This window comes from Lepidochelys olivacea (assembly GCF_965140295.1).
Source record: "Lepidochelys olivacea isolate rLepOli2 genome assembly, chromosome: 8".
NCBI classification, from domain to species: Eukaryota; Metazoa; Chordata; order Testudines; family Cheloniidae; genus Lepidochelys; species Lepidochelys olivacea.
Genome location: NC_140418.1, coordinates 1,217,856 through 1,233,844, shown reverse-complemented (window position 1 = coordinate 1,233,844; position 15,989 = coordinate 1,217,856). Strand labels below are relative to the sequence as shown.

The 15,989-nt window shown below is 51.7% G+C and overlaps 1 protein-coding gene across 4 annotated transcripts in view; it reads right to left on the bottom strand.

Annotated features, from left to right (window-relative positions):
* The window catches only part of UIMC1 (ubiquitin interaction motif containing 1), a 59,789-nt gene extending 45,045 nt beyond the window's left edge, over window positions 1–14,744 (bottom strand). For 3 of the 4 annotated variants that reach the window (XM_084637702.1, XM_084637704.1, XM_084637705.1), the window contains exons 1-2: window positions 14,608–14,744; window positions 570–721 (exon numbers count right to left, since the gene is read on the bottom strand). In XM_084637702.1, coding sequence (XP_084493828.1) covers window positions 570–713 — 144 coding nt within the window. In that variant the 5' untranslated portion in view covers window positions 714–721; window positions 14,608–14,744. Of the gene's footprint in view, window positions 1–569; window positions 722–12,928; window positions 13,025–14,607 lie in introns of all 4 variants that reach the window. The other variant, XM_084637703.1, reaches the window with a different exon arrangement.
* Window positions 14,745–15,989: the final 1,245 nt, after the last annotated feature.

The window sequence follows — 15,989 nt, the reverse complement described above, 5'->3', positions numbered from 1 at the left end:
CCGTGTTGTGAGTTCAGGCCTCCAGGCTCTGGAGCTCCCCTGAACCAATGACACTATCAGTCACCTCCAGACTACCATAAGCAATGCAGTTACCTCTGACGGCTTAGTGGTTAAGGATGAGAGTGGATTACACTCAAACCTCCATAATTCAGTCTCATGATCTGACACTAGCTATACTTTGAACAGTTACTTGCATGTAACATAACCACGTTTCTGTGATTTAGTTAAACAGCAATAAAATAAAAAGTTTGATAAAGATTTGCAAGGCGATTGAGGAAACATGATTTAAATTAGATTTCAGATTGTGTTTGGACAGGTTTTGGTTATCAAATCTCAGAGACAGGACTCAGCACCAGCCAATCAGACGGCTCATTTCCTAGCCAAATGGGACATGATTAATCTGAAATACACCTTAAAAAGAAACAGAGCAAAACACTAATGGCAAAGTGCAGCAGGCTGCCCCAAGATGCATAGTAGGTACCACTCAGGACAGTCTCTTGGCAGGAACGCACTGGTAGGTAAACATGACCCAGTCAGGATTTTGGGTTCCGTTTTTTTTAACCACTGACCTCTCCATCGCTGTCAGATATAACAATAAAGGCATCCACAAAACTACGCTTCTTCTTGGCGTCGACCAGGCCCCTCGGCTCTTCCTCCTCCCCGTCTGGGCCCTGAAAGTCAGGGCTTTCTGCATGCTTCTTCTTCCTCGGCATCCTGCACTCTGAAAAAAATAAAGAGGTTAAAAGCAGCCATTTGCTTCCATCTGGTTCAGTTTTCCCTTAACAGCCATCCAGTTTTACTATTTTAAGCAAAATACTCCAGGAATTAGATCTTATTGCAAAGCAGGGTGGATTTAGTGCTGTTGGGAGCCACATGCATAAGTCCCCACTCATCAAGTCATGAATACTTCACAGCGGATTTGCTCAGAAGGGGCTTCGGAGGAGCAGCAGCACCCACAAGAACTGCCCTCCATTCTTGTTCTCCAATGCAATGAGTAAATTCCCACCCAACTCCTCTTGTTAACGCTCATCTGCAAATGTGTCCAATTATTAATTTTACAGCAGGAAATCGCCAGCCCTCCATCAAGGACCCTTGCCGTCCCCTATTAGCACCACCCTTCACTACCACTGCTGCAGAACAAACCAAGATGTTGCGGTGTATCATGCTGACAACCTGGTGGCCTTGGCACTCCAGAATAGGAAACCACAGCAGCAAAACCAGTTGTCAGCTTTCACATTCAATTAGATGTGGGGCAAAAGCCATAGTTTTCCAATAATATAGTTCTGGTCACAGAACAGTAGCGCCAAGAAAATCTGCACAAGCTCTGCAAGGTAGAAGAGTGGAAAAGAGATCAAAAGCAAGAAGTCGTGTACAGTGCACATCACATGACCTGCCTTCCCAATGAACTGCGAATTCAAGCTGTCCTCTGCTGAAATACTCTCCCTAAAGGGTCATCTCAAGCCTTTAGTACAAGCAAGGGCACTCGAGATGTTGGGAGAGCAGAGCATTATCACTGCAACCTTGTGAGGGTTATGTGCAACACCAGAGAGGGCAGGTGCACGTGTTATTCCTGGGGGAATTCTGCACCAAAAAGTTTAAAATTCGGTGCCAACAAATTAAAAATTCTGCGCACAATATTTTAAAATTCTGCAAAATTCTGTATATTTTATTTGTCAAAATAAGACAAAATAATCACACCAGTTTCAATTATTTTGGTAAGTTATTTCAAAATACCTGTCAGTAAGTATGTCTGTAACAATACAGACAAAAAAAAGATTCAGGAATTTTTTTTTTGATGGATAGGTTTCTTCCTAGACATATTAATACAATAACTTTGACTAATTCATTTAAACTACAATACAGAAACATATTCCCCGCACCCGTCAGAAGCAGTGCAAAGGCTTGGGGGAGTCAGGGGTAACAGAGGAGCCGAGGGAGAAGGAAGGAGCCTGGGAGCAAACCTGGAAGGCTACTGGGTGTGGATGGGAGAAGTATGGAATGGTTTCTTTGGGGGGAAGGGGGAAAGAGTAATTGTTAGGGAGTTGGGGACTCCCCCTTACACACCCTGGTTGATCCCTAGCCCCTCCCATTCAGTCAGGCACATCTGCCCCATCCCTGTGTGGCCCTGGAGCCCTCCTCCCATTCAGGGATCAGTTCTGGGTCCGGTTCTGTTCAATATCTTCATCAGTGAGTTAGGTAATGGTACAGAGAGTACACTTATAAAGTTTGTGGACCATACCAAGCTGGGAGGGGTTGCAAGTGCTTTGGAAGTTAGGATTAAAATTCAAAATGATCTGGACAGACTGGAGAAAAGGTCTGAAGTAAATAGGATGAAATTAAATAAGGACAAATGCAAAGTACTTCATTTAGGAAGGAACAATCAGTTGCACACATACAGAATGGGAAATTGCATCTGATGAAGTGAGCTGTAGCTCACGAAAGCTTATGCTCAAATAAATTTGTTAGTCTCTAAGGTGCCACAAGTACTCCTTTTCTTTTTGAGAATGGGAAATGACTGCCTAGGAAGGAGTACTGCAGAAAGGGATCTGGGGGTCATAGTAGATCACAACCTTAATATGAGTCAACAATGTAATACTGTTGCAAAAAAAAGCAAATTTCATTCTGGGATGTATTAGCAGGAGTGTTGTAAGCAAGACACGAGAAGTAATTCTTTTGCTCTACTCAACACTGATTAGGCCTCAGCTGGACTATTGTGTCAAGTTCCAGGTGCCACATTTCAGGAAAGATGTGGACAAATTGGAGAACGTCCAGAGAAGAGCAACAAAAATGATGAAAGGTCTAGAAAACATGACCTATGAGGGAAGATTGAAAAAACTGCGTTTGTTTTCTCTGGAGAAGAGAAGACTGAGAGGGGGTGTGATAACAGTTTTCAAGCATGTAAAAGGTTGTTACAAGGAGGAGGGAGAAGAATTGTTCTCCTTAACCTCTGAGGACAGGACAAGACGCTACGGGCTTCAATTGCAGCAAAGGAGGTTTAGACTGGACATTGGGAAAAGCTTCCTGTCAGGGTGGTTAAACACTGGAATAAATTGCCCAGGGAGATGGTGGAATCTCCATCACTGGGGATGTTTACGACCAGGTTGGACACACTGTTAGGAATGGCCAGCAGTGCAGGGGGCTGGACTAGGTGACCCCTCGAAGTCCCTTCCAGTCCCTGTGAGTCTATGAAAATAGGCTCAACTCCTTTTCCTAGATGGGGCCACGGACGCACACACGGGTCACACTGTGCGCCCACAGTCACCCTGCCAGAAAGCAGTTGAGCTGGGATAGAGCCCCCAGGTTCCTTGACTCCTAGCCCAGGGCCTTATCCACCGGTCCATACTTCCTCCATTAAAATGGTTGAAATCTCTTGAATCTACTGGCTTCGGCCTAATATGGAAACACAAGAAAATATACGACAGTGACCCTTGGCTGTTTCCCCCATTACCCAGTACAGAACAGCGCATTCCCTCTCAAACACCAGAGGAGTCCAAGCATGCAGTGGCTTCAACAGACGTGAAGGACAGGAACATGCTCAGAACTCGTGCTGGCTGAAGAACAAGAGTGTAGCACATTGCTCCAGCTGCATGCAGGCCTGGTCTCTGCTACAAAGTTACGTTGACCCGAGTCAAATTGTGTCGACCTTGTTGTGCATGTGTCTATACCAAAATTTATCTCCTGCCGACATAAGCACCCTGTTACCGCGACACAATAACACCACATTTCTGAGCAATGCAGAGCCACAACTGACCTATTTAGGTCGACAATGTGTGAGTACAGACACTGCATGAGTTGTGTCAACCGTAACAGTCCTCCAGCAGCTGTCCCACAGTGCCCCTGTCCCCACAACAGTGGCCATTCTCATCATGGTTTTGAATTCCACTGCTCAGGCGTCACAGAGACTGGAAGCTCACCTTCTCCCTTACAAACCTCCGCATGCTTTTTAAATGCAGTCTCCTGGTTGCCCACCTTGACGAGCACAGCTACCACCTCCCCTTTGTTGTGTGGAGCCAACCATGCCGGCTCCACGCATAAAGACAAGTACTAGACCAGGGGCGGGCAAACTTTTTGGCCTGAGGGCCATATCGGGTTTCCAAAATTGTATGGAGGGCCTGTTAGGGGAGGCTGTGCCTCCCCAAACAGCCAGTTGTGGTCCAGCCCCCGGCCCCTATCCAACCCCCCCTGCTTCTCGCCCTCTGATGGCCCCCCCCGGGACTCCTACCCCATCCAACGCCCCCTCCCGTTCCCTGTCCCCTGATGGCCCCCCAGGACTCCTGCCCCATCCAACCCCCCCGCTCCCTGACTATCCCCTGACTCCCCGCCCCTGACTGCCCCCTGCCGCCCCATCCAACCCCTCCTCTCATTCCTGACTGCCCCCCCTCCCCCAGGACCCCTGCCCCATCCAACCACCCATTCTCCCTGTCCCCTGACTGTCCACGGAATTCCTGCCCCTGACTGCCTCCCGCTACCCCATCCAACCCCCCCCTTCCTGACTGCCCCTCAGGACTCCTGCCCCCATTCAACCCCCCTGTGCCCTGCCCTCTAACTGACCCGCCCCCTATCCACACCCCCACCCCCTGACCACCCCCTGGAACTCTCCTGCCCTCTATTCAACCCCCCTGCTTCCTGCCCCCTTACCGCGCTGCCTGGAGCACCCATGGCTGGCAGCGCTACACCCGCGCCTCCCGGCTGGAGCCAGCCACGCACCGCACAGCACCAAGCACCGGGCCAGGCCGGGCTCTGCAGCTGGGCTGCCCAGGAGCTCACAGCCCCCTGCCCAGAGCATCGCGCCCGTGATGCAGTGAGCTGAGGCTGCAGGGGAGGGGGAGAACAGCAGGGGAGGGGCCAGGGGCGAGCCTCCTGGGCCAGGAGCTCAGGGGCTGGGCAGGACAGTCCCACGGGCCACATGTGGCCCGTGGGCCATAGTTTGCCCACCTCTGTACTAGACCTACTCCTGTCTTGAGCAGGCTAGAAGTCTTAGGTCTTCTTGGCCTGTAGGGAAAGATGCTCTGCCACAGAAATATAGACATCTATGGGGCCTGACAGGGATGAGCAGCAGTGCCATGGCAAAGCAAAGGAACTTTGCTAGGCATACCAGAAGGCGATGGAGGCCAACAACTGGTGCTTCCCCCTAGACTTGCTGTGAACGCTGGCCTTGGAAGGGCCATATGACCATGACCATAGAGAAGGACTGAGAATGGAGACAGTGGTTGCTGCAGGAGAGGGAAAGGGACTGAGAAGTGCATCAGAAAATGCACCAGGACATCATGGGTTTGCTCAAGCAACAAACTCTGACGTTGCAGAGTATTTCTGACCTACATGCCCAAAGACACTGGACTCAGCAGCCTTTCCAGGGCTTAGAGAGCTCCAGTGCTTCCAACTCTCCTCTGTAGGTGTAGGGAGGCAACTTGGTGTGCACCCGCAAACCTATCACTCCATTCCAGACAGCACGGAGAACCAGTGACACATCCACGGACCTGTCAAAACCACACATCAGCCACAATGCACTACACCACAAAAGATTTACATACCTGAACATAAACTATCACTGTTTGCTTGCGTTCTGAGGTGGGATTTTAAAGTATGGCTCACCAAGTTAGTGGTGCTAAAATGTTTTACCTTGTGTGTTTGCACTTTAATTTTGTTTCCTGCTTCTTTGCTCACGATGACGTTTTATTTTTGGAGACAGAGTATATTTATCAGTTTACACCAACATTATAGCTGCTTTAAAGAATTCTTAATTCATACACACGAGACACACTATTTCATAAAAGCATCTCACAACACTACTGTGGGCTGACTATAAAAATGGTCTTTTAAAGCCTCCTTCAGCTATATAGGTCCACAGTTGGCTCTTCTAACAGCCCTTGTGTCTGGTTGTTCAAATTCAGCAGACAGATGGTCCACCTCACCTCTCCGCCCTGGCAGTAGCCTGTCCCCCTTGCCCCGTAGATATTATGCAGTACAGAACGTGCAGTATAACAATGGAGATGTTTGCCTCCTTGAAATCCAGTCTAGTGAGTAAAGAATGCCAGCGACTCTTCAATCTACCAAAAGCACATTAAACAGTCATTTTGCTATTTGCTGATAGCTGAATCTTTCTTTGGCGATGTTGAGGTGGCCAGTGTATGTCTTCATGAGCCAGGAGCAGGCTAGGTTCCCCAGAATCACAACTGGCATTTCACATTGTCAATGGTAATGTGTCAGTCAAGGAAAAATGTCCCTGCTTGCAGCTTTTTGAAAAGTCCTGTGTTCTTAAAGATGCTTCCCTGACCAGCCCACACTGATATCAGTGATGCACCACCAGTGATCCACAAATGCTTGTATAACCATGGAAAGTATCTCTTTCTGTTTATGCACCTAGTGGCAAGGTGGGACAGTCCCAGAATAGGATGTGCGTGCCATCTATCACCTCACTGTAGTTCAGGAACGCTATGGCTGCAAATCTATGCACTACTTCCTGCATATTACCAAGACTAACAGTCCTGTGTCGCAGGATATACTTACTGGCCTTGTATGCTTGGAAAAAAATGGACCCCACTGTAGATTTTCTAACTTTAAACTGATTGGCCACTGACGAATAGCAATCCAGCGTTGCAAGCTTCCAGAGCATGATAGCCATTCGCTTCACCACAGTCATTGCAGCTGATTTTGACCTCCCTGCACTGGAGATCTGAGGCGAGCTCGGCACACAGATCCAGGAATGTGGCCATTCGCATCCAAATGTTCTGCAAGCTCTATTTGTCATCCCAAACCTGCATTTCAATGCAATCCCACCAATCAGTGCTTGTTTCTCCGGCCCAGAAGCCAACATGCACTGGGTGGAGCTGCTCCATGAATGTCAGAAACAACTTGGAATTTCTGTTTGTTGTGTCCATCGGCACACAGTTATTACACGGGAATACCTCTGCAGCTTCCTCACTGCATGGTCAATTATAGTCGTACTACTGACTTCTGCAAATACAGGAGAATCTTGCACCCTATATCAGCAATAGTCATTAGAATGACCCTGAGCTCTGCAGGCTGCATGCTTCTGCAAATACGGTGCACGCTGAAAACTGACGAGTGGGACTGGGGGAGATTTTAAAAATGGCGTGAAAATTATCGGATGGAGCAAGCACCATGGAATAGAGAAAGTTGCATGGTGGGAACTTGACTCTCAGTTCTCAGAAATCCTTGGGAAAATCGTTAGTATCCCACAAAGCACTCAGACATGTCCCACAAGGCACTGGGTCAGACAGTGGCACGCGCCACGCTGGGATACCTACCCAGAGTGCACTGCAGTTTACACTGACGCAACCACTCGCAGTGCGCGTGCACCACGCCGAAGCAAGCAACGATGCAGGCGCACACGCCAGCAATGTACAAAAGTCGCCAACTGGATACTGACGTAATTTGCATCGACCAAACTTTGTAGCGTAGACATGGCCTTAGACACAGTGACAGAAGACTGGGAGGCAGGAATAAACAACTTCCCATCCCCTCCTTCTGCAGCCTTGTGCAAGTCACTTAGTAGATTTCCCTCGCTTACCCTCATCTGTAAATCTGGGATGACCATCCTTGTTGTGTGGGTCAATTGATAATGAAGGGCAATAAGGAGGAGTTTTAAAGTATATTAGGAAGAAAAACAATTCTAACAGGGATGTTGGTCCATGACTAGATGGAAAAAGTGGAATTATCAATAATAATGCAGAAAAGGCAGAGCATTCAATAAACGTTCCTGTTCTGTGTTTGGGGACAAGACAGATGATGTGGTAATACCGTATGAGGATGATGAAATACTGTCCATTCCAATAGTATCTCGGGAGGATGTTAAACAGGAACTATAAAAATCAGACATTTTAAAAACAGCAGGTCCAGATAACTTGCACCCAAGAGTTCCAAAAGTGCTGGCTGAGGAGCTGGTGGACCATTAATGTTGATTTTCAATAAGTCTTGGAATACTGGGGCAATTCCAGAAGCCTGGAAGCTAATGTTGTACCAATATTTAAAAAGGGTAAATGGGAGGACCCGGCTTGTCAGTCTGAGATTGATCTGGGGCAAGATAATGGAGCAGCTGATATGGCACTCGATTAGTAAAGAATTAAAGGAGGGTAATATAATTAATGTCAATCAACATGGGTTTATGGAAAAGAGATCCTGTCTAACTAACTAGATATATTTTTTTATGAGATTGCAAGTTTGGATGATAAAGTTAACATTGTTGATGTAATAGACTCAGACTTCTGAATGGCATTTGACTTGGTACCACGTGACATTTTGATTAAAAAATTGGAACAATATAAATCAACATGGCCCACAGTACATGGATTGAAAGCTGGCTAACTGAGGGGTCTCAGAATGTAACTAGAAATTGGGAAACATTAGCAAGCAGTGTGTTTCTAATGGGGTCTTGCAGGGACCTGTTCCAATTTAACATTTTTATCAAGGACCCGCAAGAAAACATAAAATCATTTCTGATAAAGTTTGCACATGACACACAAATTGAGGGAGTGGGAAATAATGAAGAAGACAGGTCACTGGTACAGAGTGCTCTGGATCCCTGGGTAAGCTGGGTACAAGCAAAAAATATGTTTTAATAATGCTAAATGTAAACGTGTACATCTAGGACCAAAGAACATCAGCCATTGTGACATGACGGAGGGCTCCACCCTGGGAAGCAGTGACTCTGAAACAGATTGGGGGACTGTGGTGGGTAATCAGCTGACCGTGCGGTACCTGTGCAACCCCGTGGCTGAAAAGGCTAATGCGACCCTTGGATGCACCAACAGGGGATCTCGAGCAGGAGCAGAGGGTGATTTTCCCTCTGTATCTGGCACTGGTGCTACATACAGCTGCTGCAGTCCAGTGCCCAGTTCTGGTGCCTAGAGTTCAAGAAGGATGCTGACACATTGCAGGTTTAGAGAAGTGCCATGAGCGTGATTAAAGGGTTAGAAAACCTGCCCTACAGTATTTGACAATGGGCTCTTCAAATTGGCACTGAAAGCTATAACGTGACCCAATGGCTGGAGGGGGAAACTACATAAATTCATATTAGAAATAAAGTGTACGTTTTTAACAGGGAGGGTAATTAACCATTGGAACAGTTTACACAGGGTCATGGTGGATTCTTCATCACTAACAATTTTTAAATCAAGATTGGATGTTTTCCCACAAGATTTGCTCTAGAATTATTTGGGGCAGTTCTAGAGCCTCTATTATACAGGAGGAGGTCACACTAAAGAAGAGAAGACTGAGGGGGGAACATGAGTGTTAACAGTTTTCAAGTGCATAAAAAGTTGTTACAAGGAGGAGGGAGAAAAATTGTTTTTGTTAACCTCTGAGGACAGGACAAGCAGCAATGGGCTTCAATTGCAGCAAGGGCAGTTTAGATTGGATATTAGGAAAAACTTCCTAACTGTCAGGGTGGTTACGCACTGGAATAAATTGCCTAGGGAGGTTGTGGAATCTCCATCTTTGGAGATTTTTGAGAGCAGTTCAGACAAACACCTGTCAGGGATGGTCTAGACCAGTGTTTTTCAAAGTTCGGATCATGACCCAGTACTGGGTCGCGGCATGAAAGGCATTGGGTTGCCTTGCTCAGCTCCCAGGGACCCTAGCAGCTCTGGTCAGCACCACCGACTGGGCCAGCTTCTAGGCAGAGGAGCCACGGGGCTCTGCACGCTGCCCCCACCCCGAGCACCGGCTCCACACTCCCATTGGCTGGGAACCAGCCAATGGGAACTGGGGGGGGCGGTGCCTGCGGGCAAGAGCCATGTGGAGCCAATTGCGCGCCTCCGCCTGGGAGCCGGACCTGCTGCTGGATGCTTCTGGGGCGCAGCATGGTCCATGGTGCCAGGACAGGTGGGAAGCCTGTCTCTGCATCTCAGCTGTGCCACTGACCAGGAGCCACGGGAGGTATGCCCGCGCCCCAACCCCACACCGCAATCCCCTGCCCCAGCCCTGGGCCCCCGCCAACCCGGAACCCTTTCCTGAACCCCCAACCCCACGGTTGGGTTGCGGGCATCAACAATTTTCTCCAACTGGGTCCCCAGAAAAAAGTTTGAAAACCACTGCTCTAGACTAGGGGTTCTTACAACAAAATTTTTGGTGGCCTCAGACTGTGGCCACCAACTGTTGCTGATGGCCGTGCTGACAATTTTTCCTAAAATACTTGATTAACTTTAAGAAAAACAAATAAATATGCACAAAAACATGTCCAAACCACTGTAATTTATTTATGTAGGGGTTTTTTAGACTCAGTAGTAAAAATAATTTACAGTTGACTCTATTCTTTACTGAACCAAAACAGAACAGAAATAAGGCGCTTTGCATGTTCTTGTCTTTTTGTTGTTTCTTTTGCTTTTCTGGTTGCACTTTTTTCCTTCTAAAACTTGCTAGCTGGTAAGTCTTCTGCTGTGAAAAGTGATATCTGTATGTTTGCTAATATCACTTTTCACAGCAGATTTACTCAGCCCTTGCAAGCACTGGGACAAATTAAGCCCTGGATGGGGAGGTGGGCAGGGAGGCAGCGGGACACAGGGAAAATGGCAGGGGTGGCGAGCCTGAGGCTGGAGCCTGGAACCAGAGCCTGCCACTGTGTGGATGGAGCCCGAAGCCCTGTAGCTAAAGCCTGTCTCCCCTGCCCCTGGGAAAGTGGGGAATCCACCAGCTGTCTGCACCGCCAGTGTTTGTGTCTCTGGAGGGGGGCAGGGTCCAACCGCTGCTGGCGGCCCTGGGAGAGGGGACACTGCTTTGCGCCCCCCGCCCAGGAGGCTGTGGCTGCAAGAAAATGGCCTAGTGGCTGCATTTGAGAAACACTGGTAGACAATACTTGGTCCTGCCATGAGTACAGGGGACTGGACCCGATGGCCTCTTGAGGTCCCTTCCAGTCCTTCGATTCTACAGTTCTATGAAATGATCGCAATGGTCCCTCCTGGCCTTCCAATCTAGGAATAAGGTTTGGGAGGCCCTTCGAAGATGAAAAGTGCCGTATCGATTCTATGCATTGATTTTAAAAGTGACTGCAACTGTCAAGGCACAATCAATAAATTCCTGTTTGTCTGCTACTGAGAAATAAAACAGGGCTCCCAACAAGATCCTGCAGCATGTGGAAGGGTGTTAGCTCTTGAAAGACAAAGCTGTCCTGCTCCATCTGAGCTACATGTGGGCATGGCTGGAGATTCCTTCTTATCCTTTCCCTTCTTTCTGCTCTTCTGTTCCCTCCCCTGCACCAGACACACACCTCGTGAATGCAGGCAACTACCCTCATACAGAACTTCTGAGATTCCATTATAGTGGGGGAGGAGCCTTATCAGAGGAAAGATATGCACAGAGCAAGCCCTTTGGGATGATGGACAGAAGCAGCACCAAACAGACCTTTGGTCACTGTTGTCTGAATCCTTTCAACTGTGTATTTGGGGAATCTGATTGTAAACCTAGATTTACCAGGGAAACAAGGCAAATGTCCACACTGGTCCCTAACTCCCTTCCGATTGTGTAAGGCACCTTCTGCATGCTGCACCACATTAGATAAGGGATCACTTAGAAGCATCAGCTGGCGGTCCGACAATTTACTTATCCCTGACATTCGCCAAAATAGATGCACAGAGCTTTACCCACACAACTCCCACCACAGGGCTGAAAATAAAGGGGCTGAGGGGGCAGAGAGAGCGTCTGTACAAAACACACTAAGTGAACAAGGCAAAAAAGGAAGCATGTATCAGTGATCTCTCAGAGGGGACAACTGCTGGTAACTGAGGTACTGCTATTTGCTTGAATGAATTACTTACTAGGACTTGTGCAAAGTGGCTCGCATCTAGCTTTCCAGTCACCCACTTGTTTATCTTTGGATGCTAAGAACATCTTCTTCTAAATGTTCCAACAGCAAAGGTGACCCAGTAATGAGATAACTCACACATGCTTCTTTCCATCCATAACATTTTTAGGGGAACCCTTGAAGATCCTCAACTGGTGACTATTTGTCACTCTCTCTCTCCCCATCTATCATTTTGATGAATCAGAAAACAATTAATGACAGGATAATTCTAAATCTTGATACTGCAGCTACAGACCTGCCAAGTTGTGACAGCTTAAAAATGCTTGAAAAATGAGGCCAAAAATGAATGACTCCCATCCACAGATAAGTTTCTGAGAGGTCTGAGACACGGGCTGCTGCTTTATAAACGCTCCCTTCCTTCAGGAATGATACACGTTGCTCACAATCAGCACCATGGACTAACCACCACACGGGCTAATTCCACATGAAGCCCTTCTCTAGCCTCTTCTGCCTAGAGGTCTTGGGGCTCTTTGCAGCCATTATTTAATTCCACGGCTTGATGAGTCCCAGAGAGAGGCCTGATTTCCTGCAGTGCTGAGCACACACCGGTTCCACTGAAGCCAGTGGGAGCTGCCCACGGCATCTCGGGAGATGGGGCCAAGAAGGCCAGCATCGCCCGCAGCAGGTCAGTCACAGAGGCAGGACTAGAACCCAGGAGCCCGGAATCCCAGGCCTGTCACTTACCCACTAGGTTTCAGAGTAACAGCCGTGTTAGTCTGTATTCGCAAAAAGAAAAGGAGTACTTGTGGCACCTTAGAGACTAACCAATTTATTTGAGCATGAGCTTTCGTGAGCTACAGCTCACTTCCTCAGATGCATATCGTGGAAACTGCAGCAGGCTTTATATATACACAGAGAATATGAAAAAATACCTCCTCCCACCCCACTGTCCAGTTGGTAATAGCTTATCTAAAGTGATCATCAGGTGGGCCATTTCCAGCACAAATCCAGGTTTTCTCACCCTCCACCCCCCCACACAAATTCACTCTCCTGCTGGTGATAGCCCATCCAAAGTGACAACTCTTTACACAATGTGCATGACAATCAAGTTGGGCTATTTCCTGCACAAATCCAGGTTTTCTCACATCCCCCCCACCCCCATACACTTACCCACTAGACAGCACTTCTTTAAGGCCCTGATCCTGCCAGGAGCTCTCTGTGGGGAGGACCCTGTGCTCTGGTAGAGACTCGCTGGCCCAGGCTCTCCTGCAGGACAGGGGCCTAAGTGTTCACATAAAACCAACCAGGTTCCCAGAGGGCTGGGCTAGGGGTATCGGACAAGGCTGGCCCGGAGACCCAGCTAACCCCGAAGAGCTCCATCCCCGAACAGGGTCTTACAGTCTCTTACTATGACCCTTCCTCCCCCTGGTAACGTGGGGGGAGTGGTTTGGGGCACCCTCCGGGGCAGGCTGGGGGGGCACGCAGGCTAGGAGGGGGGGGGCACCCAGCGGGGCAGGGGCGGTCAGGCGGGGAGGGGGAAGGGCAGTGGCACCCAGCGGGGAGGGGCGGTCAGGCTTGGAGGGGCAGGGGCACCCAGCAGAGTATGGGGGGGTCAGGCGGGGAGGGGCACCCAGCGGGGTGGGGGCGGTCAGGCCTGGAGGGGGAGGGGAGAGGCACCCAGCAGAGTGTGGGGGGGTCAGGCGGGGAGCGGAGGGGAGGGGCACTCAGCGGAGTGGGGGGATCAGGGGCACCCAGAGGGGCGGGGGTGGTCAGGCCGGGAGGGGGAGGGGTCAGGCGAGGAGGGGCACCCAGGGGCGGGGGGGGGTCAGGCGGGGAGGGGGAGGGGCACCCAGCAGGGCGGGCGGGGGCCAGACCGGGAGGGGGAGGGGTCAGGCGAGGAGGGGCACCCAGCGGGGCGGGGGGGGAGGTCAGGCGGGGAGGGGGAGGGGCAGGGGCACCCAGGGGCGGGGGGGAGGTCAGGCGGGGAGGGGGAGGGGCACCCAGCGGGGCGGGGGGGGTCAGGCGGGGACGGGGAGGGGCAGGGGCACCCAGCGGGGCGGGCGGGGGCCAGACCGGGAGGGGGAGGGGTCAGGCGAGGAGGGGCACCCAGGGGCGGGGGGGAGGTCAGGTGGGGAGGGGGAGGGGCAGGGGCACCCAGCGGGGCGGGGGGGGTCAGGCGGGGAGGGGCACCCAGCGGGGCGGGCGGGGGCCAGACCGGGAGGGGGAGGGGTCAGGCGGGGAGGGGGAGGGGCAGGGGCACCCAGCGGGGCGGGGGGGGTCAGGCGGGGAGGGGCATCCAGAGGGGCGGGGGTGGTCAGGCCGGGAGGGGGAGGGGTCAGGCGAGGAGGGGCACCCAGGGGCGGGGGGGGTCAGGCGGGGAGGGGGAGGGGCAGGGGCACCCAGCGGAGTGGGGGGGTCAGGCGGGGAGGGGCAGGGGCACCCAGCAGGGCGGGCGGGGGCCAGACCGGGAGGGGGAGGGGTCAGGCGAGGAGGGGCACCCAGCGGGGCGGGGGGGAGGTCAGGCGGGGAGGGGGAGGGGCAGGGGCACCCAGGGGCGGGGGGGAGGTCAGGCGGGGAGGGGCAGGGGCACCCAGGGGCGGGGGGGAGGTCAGGCGGGGAGGGGGAGGGGCACCCAGCGGGGCGGGGGGGGTCAGGCGGGGACGGGGAGGGGCAGGGGCACCCAGCGGGGCGGGCGGGGGCCAGACCGGGAGGGGGAGGGGTCAGGCGAGGAGGGGCACCCAGGGGCGGGGGGGAGGTCAGGCGGGGAGGGGGAGGGGCAGGGGCACCCAGCGGGGCGGGGGGGGTCAGGCGGGGAGGGGCACCCAGCGGGGCGGGGGCACGTTACTCACCGGGCCCAGTGGCTCCCGCAGGCCGGAGCCCCTCCCACTCCCGGCCCGCTTGGCAGCGCGAGGGCGGCGTCTCCTCTCCCTCCCGCGGCCCGAAGCGACTCGCCCGCCGCGATCAGCGGGCCCGCTGCCCACACTCAAGCTGGCGGCGGCGGCCTCACTGCCCTCTGCCCTCCTTCAACATGGCGGTGGCGTCCTCCCGTTGGGATCACGCGGTGGCCCTTTCCCATGTGACCCCGGGTGAGGCCTGTGCCGCCATCTTGCCTCCGGGCAGAGAGGAGCCGTTTGCCAGGAGTTGGCCCTTTCCCTCCTCCCCGGTTGGTGGGTTGGTTTCCCAGCACCGCCCCTCGCCCCCAGACAGGGTCCTGGGAGATGGCCGCGCCCACTGTCCGGACCCACCGTGGCTATGGGGACACCTTGGCAGCGCTGCGGCCCGGGGCAAGCCCTACGAGGGGCACCGTGGGTCAGGCCCAGGGCCCGTCTAGCCCGGGGCCGCTGCCAGGTGCGGGTGAGGGGATGAGCAGGACAGGGCGATTTATGGCGTGATCCATCCCTGGTCGTCCAGTCCCAGCTTCTGGCCGCCCGAGGCTCGGGACACCCAGAGCAGGGGGCCTCCCTGACCATCGGGGCGAGCACCATTGGTGGACCTGTCCTCCAGGAACTTCTCTGGTTCTTTTTTGAACCCAGTTATACTTTTGGCTGTCACAGCATCCTGTGGCAAGGAGTTCCACAGGTTCACTGTGTGTTGGGTGAAGCAATGCTTCCTTAGGTTTGTTTTAAACCTGCTGCCTCTTAATATCCTAGGATGATCCCTGGTTCTCGTGTTATGTGAAGAGGTAAATAACACTTCCCTAGTCACTTTCTCCACACCAGCCATGATATTGTAGACCTCTGTCATCATATCCCCCCTTAGTCATCTCTTTTTTTACATATTGAACAGTCCCAGTGTTTTCAAACTTTCCTTGTATGGATGCTATTCCAGACTCCTGCTCATTTTTGTTGCCCTTCTCTGTACTTTCTCCAATGCCAATATATCTTTTTTGAGATGGAGTGATGAGAACTGCACACGGAACACCCCCAGTCTCTTAATGCGTCCATACAAAGAGAGATCAATTTGGTTCTGAGTAAACTAGTTTGTCTGGCTCTTGCAGTCCATATTACTGAGGGCTGGGAGTGCAGCTAGTGCTTTATAACAGATAGAGTGTGTTGCTTTAATTGAGATGATTCTAGAAAGTGAGTGGCTTTTTGTTGTACAATAATTAACAGAGAAAACTGCCCAAGTTCTGTTTTGCAGGCATTGCTGGGTAAGTTCCTGCATATAAACAGGACTCATTTGCAGAATGCCAGGTTCTGAATTTCTGGTGGGTTTTACCCCAGTTGGTATA